Source organism: Pocillopora damicornis, chromosome 11 (genome assembly GCF_964200805.1).
Source record: "Pocillopora damicornis chromosome 11, jaPocDami1.2, whole genome shotgun sequence".
Lineage (NCBI taxonomy): Eukaryota > Metazoa > Cnidaria > Anthozoa > Scleractinia > Pocilloporidae > Pocillopora > Pocillopora damicornis.
Genome location: NC_142680.1, coordinates 16,752,988 through 16,773,571, shown reverse-complemented (window position 1 = coordinate 16,773,571; position 20,584 = coordinate 16,752,988). Strand labels below are relative to the sequence as shown.

Below are 20,584 nucleotides of genomic sequence, written 5' to 3'. Positions count from 1 at the left end.
TTCGCTAAAATAACATGTTATTGGGGTCCATAGACTCATCCAAGTGAAGTCTTATTGTTCCTTCCGGATATATATGATGTATATACTGACCCAAACTTCTCCCGTTTTCTTTGTTTTTTTTTTTTTACACTCCGCCGCTGTTATCATGCCATGCACCATTTCGCTCCGTTTTGAACGAACGCCTGGAAATGGCTAAAGATAACAACAGCAACTAAATACGAGCTCTGATTATAGAGATATGCTTAACAGCTTGGGACATTCACTTTATCATATTCTATTTAAAGATCAGTTTCGGCTTGGCTTGCTTGGCGTAGCTCATGACTCAGCAAGACGAAGTAAATAAAGGAACACTTCAAAACTTTCTAGACTATTTCAGATCATTACTCTACGATATCTAAAAATCGCGCTCGGAAATAAGTCGATCGATCCATAATTTTGAATTTTTATGTACCACCGACAAAATTTATTTGATTCTCATTTTATCTATGAGATATACCTTCATTTATGACATTTATGGCAATTTATCTGTTTCATCTTATTTACCGATCAAAAATTTACATACAACCTGTTATTCATTCCGTGATATTCGTAACGGTCCCGAGGACGAAAGGGAAACGTAAACGTTAAACGGCAGGACATAATATAGATTAGAGATTAGTAGTTTTTGAACCAAATATTTAAAGCTTTCAAAATACTTATTCTTACTTTCGGAATTTTTAATGACATAAATCATTTTTTACCACCATTCAAGCGCGGAAATAATACTTGCAGTGAGCTGTCATTGAAGTTTCTGAGCAACGCGACTGAAAACAGGACTTCTTACGGCTAATAAAATTACGCGCTTTACAACATAGATATAGCTAATTGTTGGAAAAATGAGGTGACACGTAACATTATAATTTATTTCCTCAAAAATCGCGGGGTCGTTTTCCACAAGAACTCCCTAGAGTTCTGAATAGAAACTTTCATAAAGACAGGTGTGCAGAAAAAATTGCTCTTACTCCTGCCGACCAGAATTCTGATCCAAAAAGCGATGTTATCGCTGCTTTGTTACGAAGGGAGAAGCAATTCTGGATAATTACACGATTGAATTGCGCGACAGCGGTCACGGTGTATTTTAGTGTGTGCTGTTGTTGCCGGTTACACTGAATAGAATCCTGTAGTTTGGTTTTGAAATGTTCATACAGGTTTGAATAGCGTAAGCTATCAGAACTCAAATATGAAATAACAGAAGCCAAATTTTTAAAAAAAGAGTTTGCGAGCGCTTATCAAATCATGAAATTCGATACGTTGTTGTTGACGTCTTTCGTCACGAGATAATAAAATTTGTCAAATTTTGGCCTTTTAAAATGTTTAAAGTATTAATCGGTGTGATTTTAAAGCTCTGCCCTACTATATTATCTACTTAAATTGGTTAAAATCTATTTTATTGAGCTACTCATAAAAAAACGGTCGGAGTTTGCTCGATGAACTAATTTGCATAATCGGCTGTCACGCTAGCAATACCACTAAAAGTTTGAAGTCACCTCTGCGAAGAAAATCAATAATTGCAAGATGTTTTTATATTTTTCTGCAGCCAAACATCTTATTAGCAGAAATCAAGCGGAAGTTTTAATGATCTGGTCTGGACTTGAGCAATATCAACCAAGAAAGAAAGAGTACTTTTGACCAATTTCAGAAAGCTGTCCAACGAGTGTTTTTAAATAAATTATGACGAGCCTCTGAATAAACGAATATCAAAATTGAAAAGCTTTTTATACACCTTATATATCTCACAGTTTAAGAATACAAAATATTTTTTGCTGCATGCGGTGTGAAACGAGGACCGGGCTATTCGACTTTTAAATTTTCGATGTCGCAAGAGGTCAAAAAAGGGCCTTTTGAAGCTTTGACTTTTGAGAGCTCTAAAAGTTTTATTTTAACGTATTTCCAGACAATAATGTGGTTTAATTTATTTGTTACCAAAGATAGTTTATTGGGCAAAGTTTGAGTGAAAACTTTTTTTTAGATGCGAAATGCCCCGGACCGCTCTTACAGAGATCGCCACTTAAAATCATTTTTAACACCGTGAAAGACGCTCATGGTATTGGGAAGTATCTTGAAAGTCAACTTTACGTTTACGAAAGATATAGTTTTGATTGGTTGCAACAAACATTTGCTGTAATCGATAAAATTATTCACGGCCCGCTAAGCATTCTTCAGTCAATGCCTGAGTCTGTATTTTTGAAAGGAATCATAAAAACTAACCATGGAATTAGCTTTTTGTACAGCCACATCCAACATACATACATACATTTTATCACTTGGATTTGTATTTGCAGGTTTTCATGCGCCCACAGTTAGCTTGAGTGCTTTTCTAGGTGAGTCACATGTTAGACGTAAACCTATTACATAAGCTTTCAAAAATTACCAATAATCTAATAGTATTGTTTATAAGACAAATTCATTGTTACAGAATAAATAAATTTTCAATATGATATAGAGATATAGAGAGATTAGAAATTACAAGTTTGCCTAGGGCCTAGCTGAGGATATAACATGTTAGCTGCTATAAAAAAATAAAAATAAAGAAAATTTTAAAAAATTAAAAAAAAAAAAACGCGCTAGAATAACCTTAACCCTTTAAATGATTTGTCGAATGTCCATAAAATAGTCTTCTAAAATGAGAATGTCAAAGAGTTTTCTTTTTATTGTCTTTTCTCAATTTTAAGGGCACCTCAGATCAAAACTTTTTTTCTAATTCTTGAGAAAGAATGTAGTCGAATTGATAGTCTAGAGTTTTGTTTATGAAAGTTGGCAGAAGCAGAAGATCGAGTGTTATAAAAATGCATCTCAGAAATATCTTGGAAGAGTTCTCGAATGCTGCAAGATGCAGCATTCAAGTGTATCTACATTGGCTATGCAGGATAGCTTTTGAATTTCCTGTCGGTTTATTTTCTAAGTCTAAATGCCGCTCTGGGTCCCACTCTAACACCTTACAAATTACATTAAAAAACAACAACAACAACAAAAACAGTAGCCACTGTATACTCACAACAAATACTCAATTTCGAATGGAGAATAATACATGGGTGCAGGTAGATACGGAATTTTTGCTTCCAGGGCTGGAAATCCTTCTCAAACACTGCAGTTTATTCTATATAGTAATTTAATTTTGGCTGCCTTTGTGGATTTTGACAATATTTCAACTAATTTTAAGTTTCACAACACCACTTGAAGAACAACGATACAAATTTTTATGTAACAGAACACAGCTTTGACTTAATTTAATAATAATAATCTCTCAAGTAACGGTTAAGAATATATGAAAGTCATATATTTGAACTGGGGATAAAGACGTGAATGAAAGTGATCCTCGCAGTAATGTGCACTACTTGGACCAGCTCCCAGTTGGCTTGTTAGCTCAGTTGGTAGAGCGCTGAACCGGTATCGCAGAGGTCATGGGTTCAAATCCCGTACAGGCCTGAATTTTTTTCAGGCCTTATTTTCACTACTGCCTAAGTAGTGCACATTACTGCGAGGATCACTTTCATTCACAAATCTCTCAAGTGTTCTCCTGCATAGATGCATGTTTTTTGGAAAGTTTTCAATTTGACATTTCACCTCCGACTCTCATTTTAGAATAGACAAGACCATTGCATGCTTTTCTTCGTGGAATTCTTAGTAACCCCTTGCTATAAATGGCCACACGAAAATTGTCGATCTCTTCGCCTGACGAAGACCAGCAGTGTAGCAGTCGAAACGTCGCAGTCAGCATTGATGGATATGACGGCGACACGCAATTTAACAGTGTGAACGCCATAGCCCAGCTTCGGACACGTGGATAACTGATTCGCCTCTAATACCTAGGAAAAGTGCACTTAGTACTGCTGTTTTGCGTGGGAAGCTTTATGCAGTCGGAGGTTATGTTGGTGGAAGGTTTTTGAACACTCTCGTCGTATACTTCCCTAAATAAAATAGTTGGAAGTTGGTAAGCTGTATGAACCTGGGACGTAGCGGAGCGGGGATTGCAGTAGGTTGGAAACTTAAGTTAGAGAGTACCAGCGCTGCAGGATTCAATTCAATGTTCCTTGAAAGTTGGTAGTCACACAAACAACATATAACATCACGTACTCATAAATGGAAAGTGTCGCGCCATCTTTCCCTCTTAATATGTAGGGTGAAGTGGGGATTTACAACTCAGGATTAAAACAAATCGACATCTTTCATACATGACATATGATTAAAGGAGATACTGTTTCTTTTTGTCTGATGACCCATTTTGACTAACGTTTACGGAAGCCTATTTTAGACACTTTTAGCTACTAATGCAGATTGTGGGACAATTACTCATTTGACATCGATCCTTCGTGAGCGTATGAAAGGTCACGGAAGAATGTCACGATTCAGCATTCTCCAAACAAAATAGTTGCTGTATCAAAATGTTGGTCTGCTTTGAGAAAGTTGCTCTTCAGCTCTCCAGGATTTCGTCCAATTTTCCTTAACATCTTTGCATCACACAAACCAGGAATTTACATAACGTACCCATGCTTTATGAAGTAAAGCGATAGGCTTCTCTCCGAGCGTGATGTTTTATTTTGAACTCGTTCTCGCGTTATGGTCTCGAAATATTTTAAAATTAGCCATAAATACTAGAAAACAGGATAGATCATCATTTTTCTTCCCGTTAAAGTTTGGTTCAATTAATGCAGTGCAGAAGGTTACAGAGATCTCACTTCTATCCGTCTCTGATGATTTGGTTTTAATAATGTAACCAGGCCACTGTAAGGAGATTCTGAAGCTAACTTTTTCAGCGTTAGCCCTTAGCTTCGCTTTAACAGCCAATTTACTTCATCAACTCCCTCAGGTGATAACACAAAATTATCTGGAAAAAATCTCTACAGACAAACCACCATAGTTTCTTAGCTTGTCTGCTTTAGAAACTTCAAAATCATTTATTCGTCTCTGGTCGGAGGTCCAAGCGCTTTCGTTTAGCTCGCCAGTTCAATATTCGATCTTGTATGTGCGTAAGAGGGTAAATTATAAAGGAATTGGCGTCTTCGCACAGCCCTGTTATTATCCACATCTGAATAATGGCTACATTTAAAAATGGCCAGGGTTATTTCTATCAAAGCACCTAAGGTTTTGTTGACAAGAGATAATGAAGGGCGATTTATGGCGTTGCTGTTTTGGTTGAGCGGTAATTCATAGTCTTAATTAACTGACAACCCGGTTCACGGTGGCAGTCGTTTTGCTCTAATATTGTATCTATAAGCGGCCAAACAAACGAGAACATTTATGAGTCGACATTGAGAGGAGAATGCGGAAATATTCTCTACAGCAGCGAAACTATAGAGCACTGACAGAGGGGAACCTTCGCTGCACATAGTGCAAAGCCACCCATTCTTAACATAGATTTCGCCATAGAAACTAAAACACTAACGCAGCAAACAAAAGATTCAGTATCGGAATTTTTTGTTCTAATTTTGACCGAAACACCACAGGCGAGGAACCGTTTTGGTCAGTCTTCGTCGAAATCTTCGTTTGATGCAACGCGGTTCTCCTTCGTAAGGCTAAACCTTACTCGCAACTTCCATTTCTTCTTTACCTCTTGAGTACGATGTATCACAACTCTCAGTAAAGCTTGCCGAAGATAGGTCTACATCGCTATCGCACATTATTTCAAGAGTATTTCAACGCAGACTGATACAAAATTACAAGCGATGCAAGAGATTTGCAAAAGTCAATTGAGAGTTTTCACAGTTTTTTACTTCATCAGCCACTACTTTGCGAAGATTTTGAGAGAGATTTCACCTAAGCAAATTGAAGAAAATCAAAGGCAAATCAAAATATCGCTGACGAGGGCCCCTCTTCGTGGAGGTGGAGCGTTCGCTTAATAACGAAAATCATTTTGATAATATTTACTACAGCAAACGATAGTTGGAACCTTGCTCATTGCCTTTTGATAGCCTTTAGTGACCTTGCAAAGCGAAAGCATAAAAACTTTTCCGGAAAACATTACGCTGGCGCGCGCGCCATTGAGTAAAACCCCGTGGAGTCTCCTTGAGTATATTTCTATAAGCAGGGCTCATATTTAGTTGCTGTTGTTGTCGTTAGTCTTTTCCAGGCGTTCGTTTAGTAAAACGGAGTGACATGGTAGAAATGATAGCAGCAATGGAGTGCAAAACGGAGGAGGCTTGGGTCGGGTCGGGTCGAGTGAACGCCTATCTTTACCTAACTCGACCCAAGCCTCACTCTTTTTTCGCTCCGCCGTGGCTATCGCGCCGTTCACTGTGCACTTCGTTTTACTAGCTGATCGCCTAAAACAGGCTATGTTATCACTCGATAGGCTGTCAATAAAAGCTTCTTTTTTTTCTTTTTTCTCAGAGGGCACGGTAACGAATCCTGCAGTCTGATTGGTTCTTTATCTGATCAGTATTCCTATCTCTGCCCACGGGCCACGGTAACGCTTTCGTAAGTCGCCGAGTACATCCCTACTCTCGTTGCCACTTTTCATAAATGTATCTCGTTTTTCCGAGTGGGCAGTATTTTTAAGCAATGATGTTGGTCACAACCTCAAGCCGATAAATAACTTATGAATCCTCTCTTTTCTCTCTATCAAGTCACTGTGGTTGACAGAAAAATATTGGCTTGAGAATGAATTTGTATAAGCAATCGTGTCATTAAGTGACAAGCGGAATTAATTTTAATTGTTCTCAAAAATTACCTATGAAAGTTAACACATGAGGTATTTGGTTACAGTTGAACAAATCGATGGAACTTTCATCCATTTAATATCTGAATTTTCTCATACAATTTGTATTCGTAGTAAAAGAGCGAGCGAAGTTTTGATTTCAGTTTTACAACAAATGTACGCTCTTGGTGAGTCTTTCCAAGTCTGTTCAATTTGGAGATTTGTACCGTAAATTGCATAACAGAAATTGGAGGAATTCGATGAAAAAAAGCCGCATTAAATCTTCTTGTGTCTCGTTGGAGTGTATCATTCCAATTTAGTTTTTGTGGAAAACTTACTTAATGAACAGAGGTAAATCTTCGTTCATGAATTAATCGTCGATGAGAGTGAATAGTACTTTCCGTTGGATCATAGACTGTTTTTGAAGGAAACATTGTCGTGACAGTCCTTGCCAAACTAGCTTCGTTGTTTTTCAAAAGTGTTCATGCGCTTTTTTTTTTCCTTACGCGCTCTCTAATTGACAGGTGTCAGATATTTGTAAAAATAATGTTTCAAAGTTTTTTTGGAAGCCTTTTAATTAACAAATAGAGAAGCCTTGACTGTGCTCTGTTCTGTTATAAAGCACTTAGGAAGCGGCTAGAGCACTCAAGAACAGAACAGAGCACAGTCAAGGCTTCTCTATTTGTTGTATAATAAAGAATCCATAAATTCCCCGAGCATTACTTTCAATTTTCAAAACAAACTTTATTTCCAAAGCGAAGAACAGTGTCGTCAGCATGCTCTATACTCTCATAAAGCACGCTACAATAAGCCAATCAGAATCCTTGTTAGAATGGTTCAAATAATCGGATTGGCTGTACAAGACTAAAGCTGTCAAAAGTGTCAAATCATCAAAGTTCAAAAACCATCAAAGTCCACATTCTACGATAGTTCACAAACTTAAATAGTTCGGCAAGTCGAATTTAACACTTTTGCCTGAAGTTTTTAAGTCTCTAATACAGAATCTTGAAGTGAAATGTTCAGTGAAGGGCGCACGCGAGTTTTTTCACATGACAAGGTATAAAACAAACTGTTCAAGGCGAGTGTTTTTTGAATGAACGACAACCGAATTCACCGAAACATGAAGATCGCTCGGGATACGGCAAAACTCGGCTGCAGTGACTTTCCACTCAACACATCGGAAAGAATATCAGAGCAAGCTCTTATTTTTTCACTCGAAGGGCGGCCGATACAATTTCTGAGACTTGCTTTACTGTGATGACCGGAGATCGCCATGATGAGCGAGCCGCGATGGACTTTAGCATGATCATATTCGCTCAGACACCGTCGTGATTAGAATGAATTTTAACAGTTATGCCAGTTTGGTTATATTTTTCATCATTTCTGTTTTGTGCTGTTTTGTTTTTGAACACTGAACTTTAAATACTATATGAGTGTTAGCTGCGTTTGATTTTTATTTCCGTACATAAGCTTGCTCTAACTGAGCGTGAATTAATCTTTAAAACTCGGAATGTCTATTTTGTTTTTCCTTTGAGGATTTTCGCATCTGCTCACGTTTTAATTACGTAAATTGCGGCGCCTGGTATGTTTACAAACCGTTATTTGGTTCCGGCTCGCTTGTTCCGAAACTTTACTTTCAATTATCGGAAAAAAGCTAAAAAGAAGTCCCGGAAAAGGTCGAACATAGTACAATTTGGCAGATAGCGTGACAGCTTTAGCTCAGTTCTATACTCTATACTCTCATAGAGCACGCTCTCTCAACCAATGACAGCGCGCGTTATATCCGAACTTTATTATAAATCACCTTTATCATTATGCAAATGAAAATGTTTCGGTGAAGCTCTTCTCCTTAATTTGCATCACCTCTATTTTAACTACCGTTTACTCGATCAAAAATTGTTCTGTTTATGGAAGATCTTGCCGTATTTAGAGCCCTAAATCATTCGGGTTCAGTTTTGGCAAGAATTCAAAGTATATTATTTACTGGCTTAGGGTCGGTCTGTACGGTGAAAAACTGTGACCGAGGTCACAGTTTTTCCCCTATGGGACCTCCCAGCCGGCAAATAACATATATTAATGCAGACTTCGATTGATTATTACCGATATTTTCTTCGATTTAGTATTAGAGCGATTTATCAACGGTTAGACAAATGGAATGCAATCACCTGTCGTATACACCCAGACAAAAGAAGATACTGATGATGCCGGCTTCAAATTTGAAAGGCGAACAAAAACATTTGAAGACCTAATTTGCTCACATCATAGGCAGGTGGATTATAACAACAATCACTTCATTTTACCAGTCCACATTCTCCTCTCACTTATGGCATTTTTGGGGAACTTTCTCATCCTTGTTGCCCTTCACAAAGTATCTTCCCTCCATCCGCCGTCCAAACACTTGCAACGTTGTTTGGCAACAACTGATCTGTTAGTTAGTATTATTGTCAGCCAGCCTTTCATTGCCCCTTATTGGATGTCCTTGGTTCACAAAGAGTGGTATCTTTGTCGATTCGCATACAAAGCAACGTACATAACAGCCTATATGCATTGTGTTCAGTGTGGACAGACTTTTAGCTCTGTTGTCGGGGCTAAGATACAGAGAAATTCAATGTAATTTTGAAGCCCACCTACTTCGTGGTAGCAACCTTTTGGGTGCAGTTTGGTGTCACTGGTTTAAGTTACATTTTAGACTACCGAATAGATACGTAGTCCTACCTTTTATACTCCGTTGGCGACGACTTATCCTCCCTCCGTTTCCCCTAAGAATCATGTTATCCCCCCCCCTCAAAAAAAAAGAAAAGAAAAGAGAAAGTCAGTCTTTTACAATATGACCACTTCTTCCTTTTAATATCCTCTAGCTCTGACATTTCCACATAATGAATATACTGGTCTTGAATAATCGTACAGCCTGATTAAGAATTTGACCCTTCACTTGATTACTGACGCTCCTTTTAGTGAAAATTTTGTTCCATAGATTTCTTAGACTCCTAAATAACACCTACAAGTGGACGATGCGTTCTTTGGTTTCATCGTGAAACACAGGGATTACATGCGAAGGAAGGTTGTCAGTGGAGAAATATCAGTCAAGAAGCTTATTTCATCTTCTGTAGAGCAGCTCTCTTAAAAATGTACAACTCGGTCGTTTATCGTGTTAGATAAACAGCAATTCTATCTTTACGTTAAACTAATATACATTTTTTTTTAATGAAAGACTTTAACAAAGTAAATATATCATTATTATTTTTCTATATTTAAAGATTAAAAGTGAGACTTAATTTTTGACACAAAAGTCTCTTACAGGTGTAGTTGCGGTGGGCAGTTGACTTACATAGCAATGTAATACAATAATCCTGAATGTGTTTAATGCAATAAATCGTTTATTGTCGCGATCCTTCAAGTGCTAAATCTATGTGGATTAAAATATTTGAAAACTGCCCAAGGAAAGTGGCAGAAAGGAGAGCTGGGCCCCTATTTGTTGACCTAAGATTCTAATCAAGTTGCATGCCTCGCATGTTGATGATTGTTACAATCGCTCACGTCAAGTACCGTGCGATTATTTAAGATCAGACTATTTATTGTATGGAAATGTCAGGCCTAGAGGGTGTTTAAAGGAAGAGGTGGTCATAATGTTAAAGAACCTGACTTTTTTTTGTTTTTTTTGTTTTGTTTTGTTTTGTTTTGTTTTTTTTTGTTTTGTTTTGCTTGTTTTTGTTTTTGCTTTTGTTTTTTTGTTTTTTTGGGGGGGGGGTCGCATGTTTTTCAGGGGGAACGGAGGGAGGATAGGCCGTTGCCAACTGAGTATAAAACGGGGACTACAGAGAATTGACAGCCAATGAGAAGGGAACATTAGAATACTATGGAGCCTTATGGGGAATCAAGGAATATTCATCGTGACACAAATAAAATCCTCCCATCCATCTCCCCCATCCCTCCTTATTTAGGGTTACAAATACCGACCTGTTCAGAATGCTTAAATTCAGGTGCTTAAAGAAAATGCAACTAGAAAGTGGAGCGACTCACAAATAAGAAATGTATGCTCTGATAAAAGATGTTACACTTACAGCATTTCCAGCCTTAGATTACTGCTAAAAGTATCTGAAGATGACTCCGTTAGCTGGTTGTCTCTCAAATACCAAGTAACATTGACTTATGTAATCTAATGATGTTAAAGAATGGATGTCACATTTTGCAGGACGTATTAGTTGATAGCTAATCATCTTCTTTGTGAATAATAATTACTCCGTCATGCACCGATCAATTCGAATCTCAACGTTTCCTTTCCTCCCTCTCCCACTCCCCCGGGAAACCCACGGGCATAGGTCCGTCGTCCGTACCTGAGGGATAGGAATTTGAACCTTGCCCGGCTAAGATGGAAATTTTGAACTAGAATCGGAAGGGTCATAAGTAACTCACTACGCATTTGAACCGTACACGTTATAAACTCCTGCTTGAGAAAAGAGGCGATTTGGTATAGAAATCTGCAACACAACCACGAGTAAGAACTGAAAAATAGGGTGTTCAATTCGTATTGATAGCGTTGGAAAATCGGGAAATAAGGCCTTATGTCATTCATTACAAGCTGGAACAAATGTTTGTTTGGTTAAGAAATTCGATTCGTTATCTTTTACAGCAAATGTAAACTGGCACACAACTTGATTAGATTTTTTATTTCCACACGGACCAGCAAGCACATGGCAAATCATTTTCTAATCAGTAGTCTCCTCCTTGAGACAGCCGAGCAAATAAAAAATGGGTAACTCACTTTATCAAAGTCCTGAAAATGGGGAGATAAAAGTTGACTTGTATTCCCTCAGTTACCCCTTTTTCTCCCCCTTAGTTGCCCTGTATTTGTCATATCATTTGTTTCCATTTCGTCGTCTTTATGATATCCACTTTTCAAGTTGTAAACTTTATTTTGTTTTACGTCTTGCGGGGTTGATTCTGTAGATGTGCTGTGTACGTTGTCTGACCCGACTTAAAATACTCAGCTGACTGTACGCTACGCAAGACTCTGTACCTCAATAAGAATCGAAAGAGTTAATAATCAGTCTATTATTTTCAACTGTTATTAGCAGACGACTTTATTCCCTTTGGTGTTGGAATCGGATTTAGACTATCAAAGGGGAATCGTTCATCGCACAGTAAAACAGCAACAAAATGAATCCAATTACTTGCCCTATACATGACAGTGTGTTTGAAACATAAAAAAGTAACAAGAAATTTAGGGTAGTTTAGTATTTTCGCCTGTGTTGATAACGTTAATTGGCCACTATAAAAAGTTTAAAAGCTGACGTTTCGAGCGTTAGCCTAGAGCGATTGGAGGAATTTTGGATTGTGTGTGGGCTTATGTACAGAAAGTGGAGCTACGCTATTGGTGGGAATATGGTGACGAGAGAACAAGAATGAATTATTTCAGTGAAAAGCACTCGTTGATACCGTGGGGATTAAGAGTGCTGATTTGATAGATACATTTTTGTTCTACAGTTTTACTGCCTTCCGAACTTCGTAGGTATGGGGAAAGGCCGCAAATTGCCATATGCTGCTTAGAATGATTAGGGTGATTAAAGTGTCTAGCGGCTGGTTTGGATGCGTTCTTGTCGTTTCTTTCTACGTCGCTAAGGTGTTCTCGGAATCGGTGACCTATTTGCCTTCCTTCCAAGAAACAGGCCTATCTCACTATTAATTAGATATTTGAAAAAATGGGACCTCAAGCTTCTTGACCTTTAATTTTCTCCTGGCCACAACATACAATTCGGCTAAATTTTCGGTTTTCAAAGAAGTGGGTAAATAATAAATGAAAAGTTAAGATAACATCTTAAACTTGTCGCCGTTTCGTTCCCAAGTCCAGATAGGAGCGACACGAAGAGAAAAAAAATTCGAATATTTTCAGAATAACTTTGTATCTGTAACCGACATTAATTTAAATTTTAAGTTATTCTCTCAGTTTTCCTAAGCGGAAAACTATTCGTGGCATTACAAGATCACGTGAATTAATAATTCACGCTATTATCTGGGTAAGAAAACGAATCCGATCCACGTCGGCGGATATGTTGGTCAAGACGTCCACCGACAATTGGTCGACTTTCTATCGACTGCTGGTCGACTCTTGATATCCTATCACTGAAGCTTTATATAAATAAAGATTTTTTTTCTAATATGTTGGGGAATGAACCTAACAAAAGTGCAGTTTTACTTTCTCCTAATTACTAATTAAAATTCGCGTAGAGAAAACGGCTTTTTTCCTCTTTTGTGTAACAAACCTCACAGCTTTCGGGCATTTTACATAGTCAGACGCTACTGATGAATTTTATTCTCTATAAATGCTAGTAAAAACATAGGGTTTAACTGATTTTGACTTGGGGGGTGCTGCTAAGGAGCTAAGGATAATTAACCTGCAAAAGGGTGGAAACGACAACAGGATGATGGCGACAACAAATATAACGGGAAGTGGAACACATACGCAAACATATAAAGAATCGCTATGCTCCACGGTTTGGGTAGGTGAGTTTAAACAACAGTCCATTTCATTCTCAGTAGTCAACATTCTCCTCTCCATCACAGCAATTCTTGGAAATTCTCTTGTCCTCGTTGCCCTTCACAAGGAATCTTGCCTTCATCCGCCATCCAAGCTCTTGTATCGTTGTCTGGCAGCAACTGATCTGTTGGTTGGTCTTGTTACCCAGCCTCACTGTGCTGTTTACTGGATGTCTGTGGTTCACGAACACTGGAGTCTTTGTCGGTACGCAAGGGACGCAAAGGAAATAACAGGCTATACATTGTGTGGAGTTTCTCTGTTTACAATGGCGGCCATAAGTGTGGACCGACTTCTCGCCATGTTGTTGGGACTGAGATATAAGGAAACTGTAACTTTGAGGCGCACGTATATTATTTTAGCTATCGTTTGGGTTGCAAATTTAATCTCTAATTTATTCTCTCATCTCAATTTCCGCATAACCTTTTGGTGCAGCATTATAGGTATATCATCTTGCCTGGTAATCTCAATCACCTCGTACACAAAGATTTTTCGCGCTCTCAATCATCATCAGGCTCAAATACAAGATTTCGCGCAACAACCGCCGAGCCAACCAAATGTACTGAATATGACGCGATACAGAAAGGCAGTGTACAGTGCACTGTGGGTGCAGTTAGCTTTAGTTGTCTGTTATGTACCACAATTTACAGTAGGAATTATGATCTCTCTTAGTACAAAGCGATTTTCGAATTTATTCATACTACATGGAATGGCAAATGTCTTAGTATTCTTTAACTCTACTTTAAACCCGTTCCTTTACTGCTGGAAAATAAGTGAAGTAAGACGAGCAGTAAAGCAGACCATCAGACAAGCAATCTTCTATGCAGAAGGGTAGACTGTTTCTTCTATAGCTAATTTAAAAAAAATTATAGTCAGTGGTCAGGAGAGAGGAGAAGATATTGCATTTCATTATGAAAAGAATATGGAAAGACATGAAGAGCCTCTTCTGAGTAGTACATTGTATACGAATTATCTAACGAACAACTAACGGGTGAAATATTGTAGTTTAGTGGCCATAACAAAACAATAACATGTCTTCGATTTGCACATTTGTAATGAAGTAGTGAAGGCTATTATTTTGGAATCAAAATATGCTCAGGAATTTTTTTTTTTGCGATCAAATCGTGATGAGATGCGTCTCCTTAACTCAAAAATATGGTTTAGAGATCAACGGATTTTGTCATGACTGGGAATTAGCCATAGTGTTTACAACGAAACTTTGTAAATTAAAGATGCGGACTTTGTTAACATCTGTTCAAATACACAGAAGGAAATGTTTAGAAAAGAAGTTGATCATCTCTATTTCATGTCTGACACATTAGACAGCTTGTTCGAACATTTTTCAGAGTCAAACGCCACTGATTTAGTGTTTATGTAACTGTTATTCAAAAGGTGAGGTTTGACGGATATTGACTTTTCATGGAAGATAAGTGAAAAGAGACGAGCAGTAAAGCAAACAATCAGACAAGCAATCTGCTATGCAGAGGGTAGACCTGTTTTAGCGTTAGTATGTACTGTTTCTTCTATAGCTAATTGAAAAAGGGGGAAGGGGGAGATATGCCATTTCATGATAAACGGAGTAAGAGAAAATCTGAAGAGCTACTTATAAGTTGTATATTGTATTTGAATTATCTAACGAAAAAATAACAGGTGCAGAATTGTAGTTTAGTAGCCATAACAAAACAATAATATGTCGCCATTTTTGCGCATATAAAATGAAGTAGAGAAGGCTATTAGTTATTTTGGAATGAGAACGCACTCCAGATTTTTCTTTGCGATCAAAACTTGATGGGATATGTCTCCTTAGCTCAGAAATGTGATTTACTAATAACGAGCTGTCAAAGGAGCCAGGCGCTCGATTTTGTCATGATTAGGAATTAGCCATAGTGTCTATAACAAAACGTAAATTAAAGATACGGACTTTGATAACATCTATTCAAATACACAAAAGGAAATGTTTAGAAAATAGGTTAATTATTTGGGACCAATCAATTGCCGAAGATTGAGCTCGAAAACTCTCACAGAAGAAAATTATGATAAGAGATGTTAAAAACAAAACTTCTAACATGGTTGATAAGACCAGCTAGCTATTTCTAAGTACGTTACCAGCATCAATTAAGACTGTTTATCCAATGCAAAATTGTAGTCCTCAGAAAATTATCCACAGATTTCATTGTGCAAGTAGTTTTAGAAGCCCTTTTAATAGCAAATTCGAATATTCATATTTGCTCCTATTAAAAAAGGTTTGTACGACAGCTCACCACTGCAAGGATCATTTCCGCGCTTAAATCTCATTTGATGGTCAAAAAATGAATTAACTTTATTAAAATTCGGAAAAACAAGAGGTATGATGGAAGGAATGACTTTGGTTCCCTTCAGCGCTTCCCTTTCGTCCTAGGAACCTTCACGAATATCACGGGATTAATGACAGGTTTTATGCAAATTTTTGATCAGTAAATGATTGTAGGAAGTTGTCATAAATGAAGATATGTTTCATCGATAAAACAAGAATCAAATAAATTTGGTCAGCGATGTTTAAAAGTTCAAAATTATTTTTCGATCGACTGATTTCGGACTGCGATTTCTAGATATCGTAGACTTCTGTTCTAAAATACTCCAGAAAATTTCAAAAATGTTTCTTTTTTCAGCTCATTTATTCTACAAAGCAATGGATGAAGTATTTTGGTGAAGCAGATGTTGACGGAAGTTGTATTCCGTAGACGGAAGTTGCATTGTAGGCCGTGGACAGAAGTAGTCTCGCATGCTACCCTTCCCTACTTAGTAAAAGTCAAAATCAATTTCTATGAAGCTCAGAAACTCACGTGGAAAGAAATAAAATGTTTGTAAAGTTTAATAGAAAGAATAAACTAAAATCACATTTCCGAACTTCTAAAAATACAACTTGAATCGAGAAGCTGAAATGTTCACACCTATCTATGACTGTGACAAAATGCTCTAACAAGCTGCCTTGTGTGTCAGACGAAAGCGAAAAAAAAGGGTCAGGTTTTTCTGCGAATTTGAATCAGCAATAGGCGGCAAAAAAATATACACAAATAATAGAAGTACTTCATTATAAGAAAACAAAAAACCCGGAGCGGGTTGCTTTCAACACATGCTGTGACCACGCAGAAGAATATCAGAGGCAGCCATATTTGAAAGCCGCCCATTTGCGGTTGACTTCAGCTGGTATAAAGTGGTCATTGCTCTATCATTGTGCTTTCCTCGGGAGCTCTTCAACATAAACTCCACACATTAATCATAGAGGCCAAGATAGGCTCATTAAATTTTTTTTCGAGGCTATGCAGAAGGGTAGACCTGTTTTAGCGTTAGTATGTACTGTTTCTTCTATAGCTAATTAAAAAATCATTCTAGAATTTTCAGAAGAGAGGGGGAGATATGCTATTTCATGATAAACGGAGTAAGAAAAAATATGAAGAGCTACTTCTAAATAGTATATTGTATTTGAATTATCTAACGAAAAAATAACAGGTGAAAAATTGTAGTTTCGTAGCCATAACAAAACAACAACATGTCGCCAATTTGCGCATATGTAATGAAGTAGAGAAGGCTATTAGTTATTTTGGAATGAGAACGCGCTCCGGATGTTTCTTTGCGATCAAAACTTGATGGGATATGTCTCCTTAGCTCAGAAATGTGATTTGCTAATAACGAGCTGTCAAAGGAGCCAGGCACTCGATTTTGTCATGATTAGGAATTAGCTATAGTGTCTATAACAAAACATTGTAAATTAAAGATACGGACTTTGATAACATCTATTCAAATACACAAAAGGAAATGTTTAGAAAATAGGTTAATTATTTGAGACCAATCAATTGCCAAAGATTGAGCTCGAAAACTCTAACAGAAGAAAATTACAATAAGAAATGTTAAAAACAAAACTTCTAACATTGTTGATAAGACCAGCTAGCTATTTCTCAGTACGTTACCAGCATCAATTAAGACTATTTATCCAATGCAAAATTGTAGTCCTCAGAAAGTTATCCACAGGTTTCATTGTGCAAGTAATTTTAGAAGCACTTTTATTAACAAATTCGAATATTCAAGAACATTTCGTGACTCTATCACAGGCGGTGTGTACACAGCTGGTCTTATGAGAAAACATTCTCTAGTTTTAATGACAATCGAGTACAAAAGTTGTTAACACTCCCTCTTAAATACCTACCCCCGCTCCTAATTAAAAAGGTTTGTATGACAGCTCACCACTGCAAGGATCATTTCCGCGCTTAAATTTCATCTGATGGTCAAAAAATGAATTAACTTTATTGAAATTCTGAAAAAGAAAAGAGGTATGATGGAAGGTATGACTTTGTATTAAAAACTATTACGCTCTAACCTCTTTTATGTGATTCCCTTCAACGCTTCCCTTTCGCTGTAGGAACCGTCACGAATATCACGAGATGAATAACAGGTTGTATGCAAATTTTCGATCAGTAAATGATTGTAGGAAGTTGCTATGAATGAAGATATTTTTCATCGATAAAACGAGAATCAAATAAATTTGGTCAGCGATGTTTAAAAGTTCAAAATTATTTTTCGATCGACTGATTTCTGATTGCGATTTCTAGATATCATAGACTTCTGTTCTAAAATACTCCAGAAAATTTCAAAAATGTTTCTCTTTTTCAGCTCATTTATGCTGAAAGCAATGATTGAGGTATTTTTGTGAAGCAGATGTTGACGGAAGTTGTATTCCGTAGACGGAAGTTGCATTGTAGACCGTGAACGGAAGTGGTCTCGCATGCTACCCCTCCCTACTTACTAAATTTCAAAATTAATTTCGATTAAGCTCAGAAACTCACGTGGAAATAAATAAAATGTTTGCAAAGTTTAACAAAAAGAATAAACTCAAATCACATTTCCAAACTTCTAAAAATGCAACTTGAATCGAGAAGCTGAAATGTTCACACCTATCTATAACTATGACAAAATGCTCTAACAAGCTGTCTAGTGTGTCAGACGAAAGAGAAAAAAAAGGCAATGTTTTTCTGCGAATTTAAATTAGCAATAGGCGGCAAACAAATATAAATTTGTGATAGAGTATTTCATAATACGACAACAACAAAAAAACAAGGAGTGGGTTGCTTTCAACACATTCTGTGACCACGCCGAAGAGCATGAGAGGCAGCCATATTTGTAAGCCGCCCATTTGCGGTTGACTTCAGCAGCTGGTATAAAGTAGACATTGCTCTATCATTGTGCTTTCCTCGGGAGCTTTCTTTGAATCTGTGAGACTCCACTGTACAACTAGATGTTCAAAAGTGGAAAAAAGGACTGAGAACGTTTAACATTGGATGATGCTTAGCAAACAGATTCAAGCCCTTTTTATTTATTCATCTATTATGGAATGGATGGAGAGATTATAGTAACATCAAATTTCGTTAAGGAAATTCAAAGGCTGCTGCGACACTGATGTTCGTATTAAGCTTCATATTAATTTTCTGTTCAATTTCGGACTGTTCAACACCTAAACTTGAATGCAATAAAAATATTAATAATTTTAAAAAAATCCAAAATTGTGCGCAATCTCGGCAAATTATTGATAAAGAAATTGGTTTTTACCGACGCACTTTTGTTCCGACGAATCCTATGCAATGACCAATCACGGGGCGCACGGCGTTTAGTCCGTTTTGTGATGAACACAAAAGGCAACTTGTGTAGCTGAAGAGGTAACAGCAGATATTTCTCACAGCAGGCCTTCCATTTTCTACGCAATAGATTATTTTCACGGAAATCAGTCTTCAAGCCTGAACTATGATTACAGGGAATATAAATTTGCCGCTGTTAGACGATGCTATATCCAAAATGTCGTTTACCAATTTGATAAACAGGTAACTAAGGCAAACAGCATTGTTCAGAGGCAAACTTCCGCCCTAAAACCAGAGATAACTTACACACAAAAATTCCTTGTTTGTAGCTAAGGATAACCTGCAAAAGAGTGCATTGTCAATGTTGTTTTAAATATATTGTTCACCGCTAGGTCTATTATCAGACTTTTTAGGGCGTAAAGGCTGAATTCAATGCAGTTTGATAGGTAGAGAGAGTGTCAGTGTCTTAAAGTCCCAGTCAGGTGCGACACTTGGAGAACAAAGAAGAAAAACTCGAATATTTTAGGGGTAACTATGCATCTGTAAACATACATTAATTTTGAATAGCTTCAGGTAATCTAGTTATTTTTCTCAAAACCGATATTTTTAACAAACTTTGCATCCGAGTCTTTCATTAATTTTGAAATTGGACGTTTTCTCTCATTGCGCCTGAGCTGATAACAATGCATGGCGTCCCAAGATCAAGTGAATTCAAAATTCACGCTATTATCTGGGTAAGGCAGCGAATTTGATTTAAACAACACTTCGGCCGATGCGTTGGTCAAAGGTCGACTGTCGGTATCCTATCACCGAATGTCTATTTAGGTGAAGGGGTTTTTTCTGAAGTATTTTGAAATTAACCTATCACAAATACACTTTTTTTCCCCTTATTACTAATTCAAATTCGCGCAGAAAAACCGGCTTTTTTTCCTCTTTTGTGTCACAAACCTCACAGCTTTCGGGCGTTTTACAAAGTCAGACGCTACTGATGAATTTTTACTCTCTGCAATTGCTATTCAAAAACTAAAGTTAACTGATGTTGACTTGGAGGGTGCTGTTAAGACGAGATCTTCCTCGTTGTAACTAAGGATAACGTACATAGGGGTAAAACGACACCAAGATGACGGCGACAACAAATATGTCGGGAAGTGGAACACATACAAAAATATTTGACGGATCGCTATGCTCCTCAGTTTTGGTAGGTGAGGTTAAACAACAGTCCATTTCATTCTCGGCAGTCAACATTCTCCTCTCCATCACAGCAACTCTTGGGAATTCGCTTATCCTTGTTGCCCTTCACAAGGAATCTTCTCTCCATCCGCCATCCAAACTCTTCTATCGTTGTCTGACAACAACTGATCTGTTGATTGGTCTTGTTACCCAGCCTCTCCATGCTACTTATTGGATGTCCTTGGTTCACGAACACTGGGGTCTTTGTCAATACTCAAATGACGCAACCGGCGTAACATGCTATGTGTTATGTTTAGTTTCATTGTTGACGCTGACGGCCATAAGCGTGGATCGACTTCTCGCCCTGTTGTTGAGACTGAGATACAAAGAGATTGTAACTTTGAGGCGCACGTATATCATTTTAGCTTTCTTTTGGGTTGTATCTCTATTCGCTGGTTTATTCTTGCTTCTTAATAATCGTATAACCATTTGGTGCAGCTTTATAATTACATTATGTTGTCTAGTTGTCTCCTTTGCCTCATACACAAAGATTTTCTGCGCTCTCGGTCATCATCAGGTTCAAATACAAGATCATGCTCAACA

The 20,584-nt window shown here is 37.5% G+C and overlaps 1 protein-coding gene across 1 annotated transcript; it reads left to right on the top strand.

Moving 5' to 3' along the window:
* The first annotated feature begins 13,056 nt into the window (after positions 1-13,056).
* On the top strand, positions 13,057-14,041 carry LOC113664897 (melanocyte-stimulating hormone receptor). Its single transcript, XM_027180515.2, has one exon. The coding sequence runs from the start codon at positions 13,093-13,095 to the stop codon at positions 14,038-14,040; it is 948 nt and encodes a 315-aa protein (XP_027036316.2). The 5' UTR covers positions 13,057-13,092; the 3' UTR covers position 14,041.
* Positions 14,042-20,584: the final 6,543 nt, after the last annotated feature.

What these genes read in the sequence shown, in the direction of transcription:
- LOC113664897 (XM_027180515.2), top strand. Translation starts at nt 13,093, where the DNA reads ATGATGGCGACAACAAATATAACGGGAAGTGGAACACATACGCAAACA.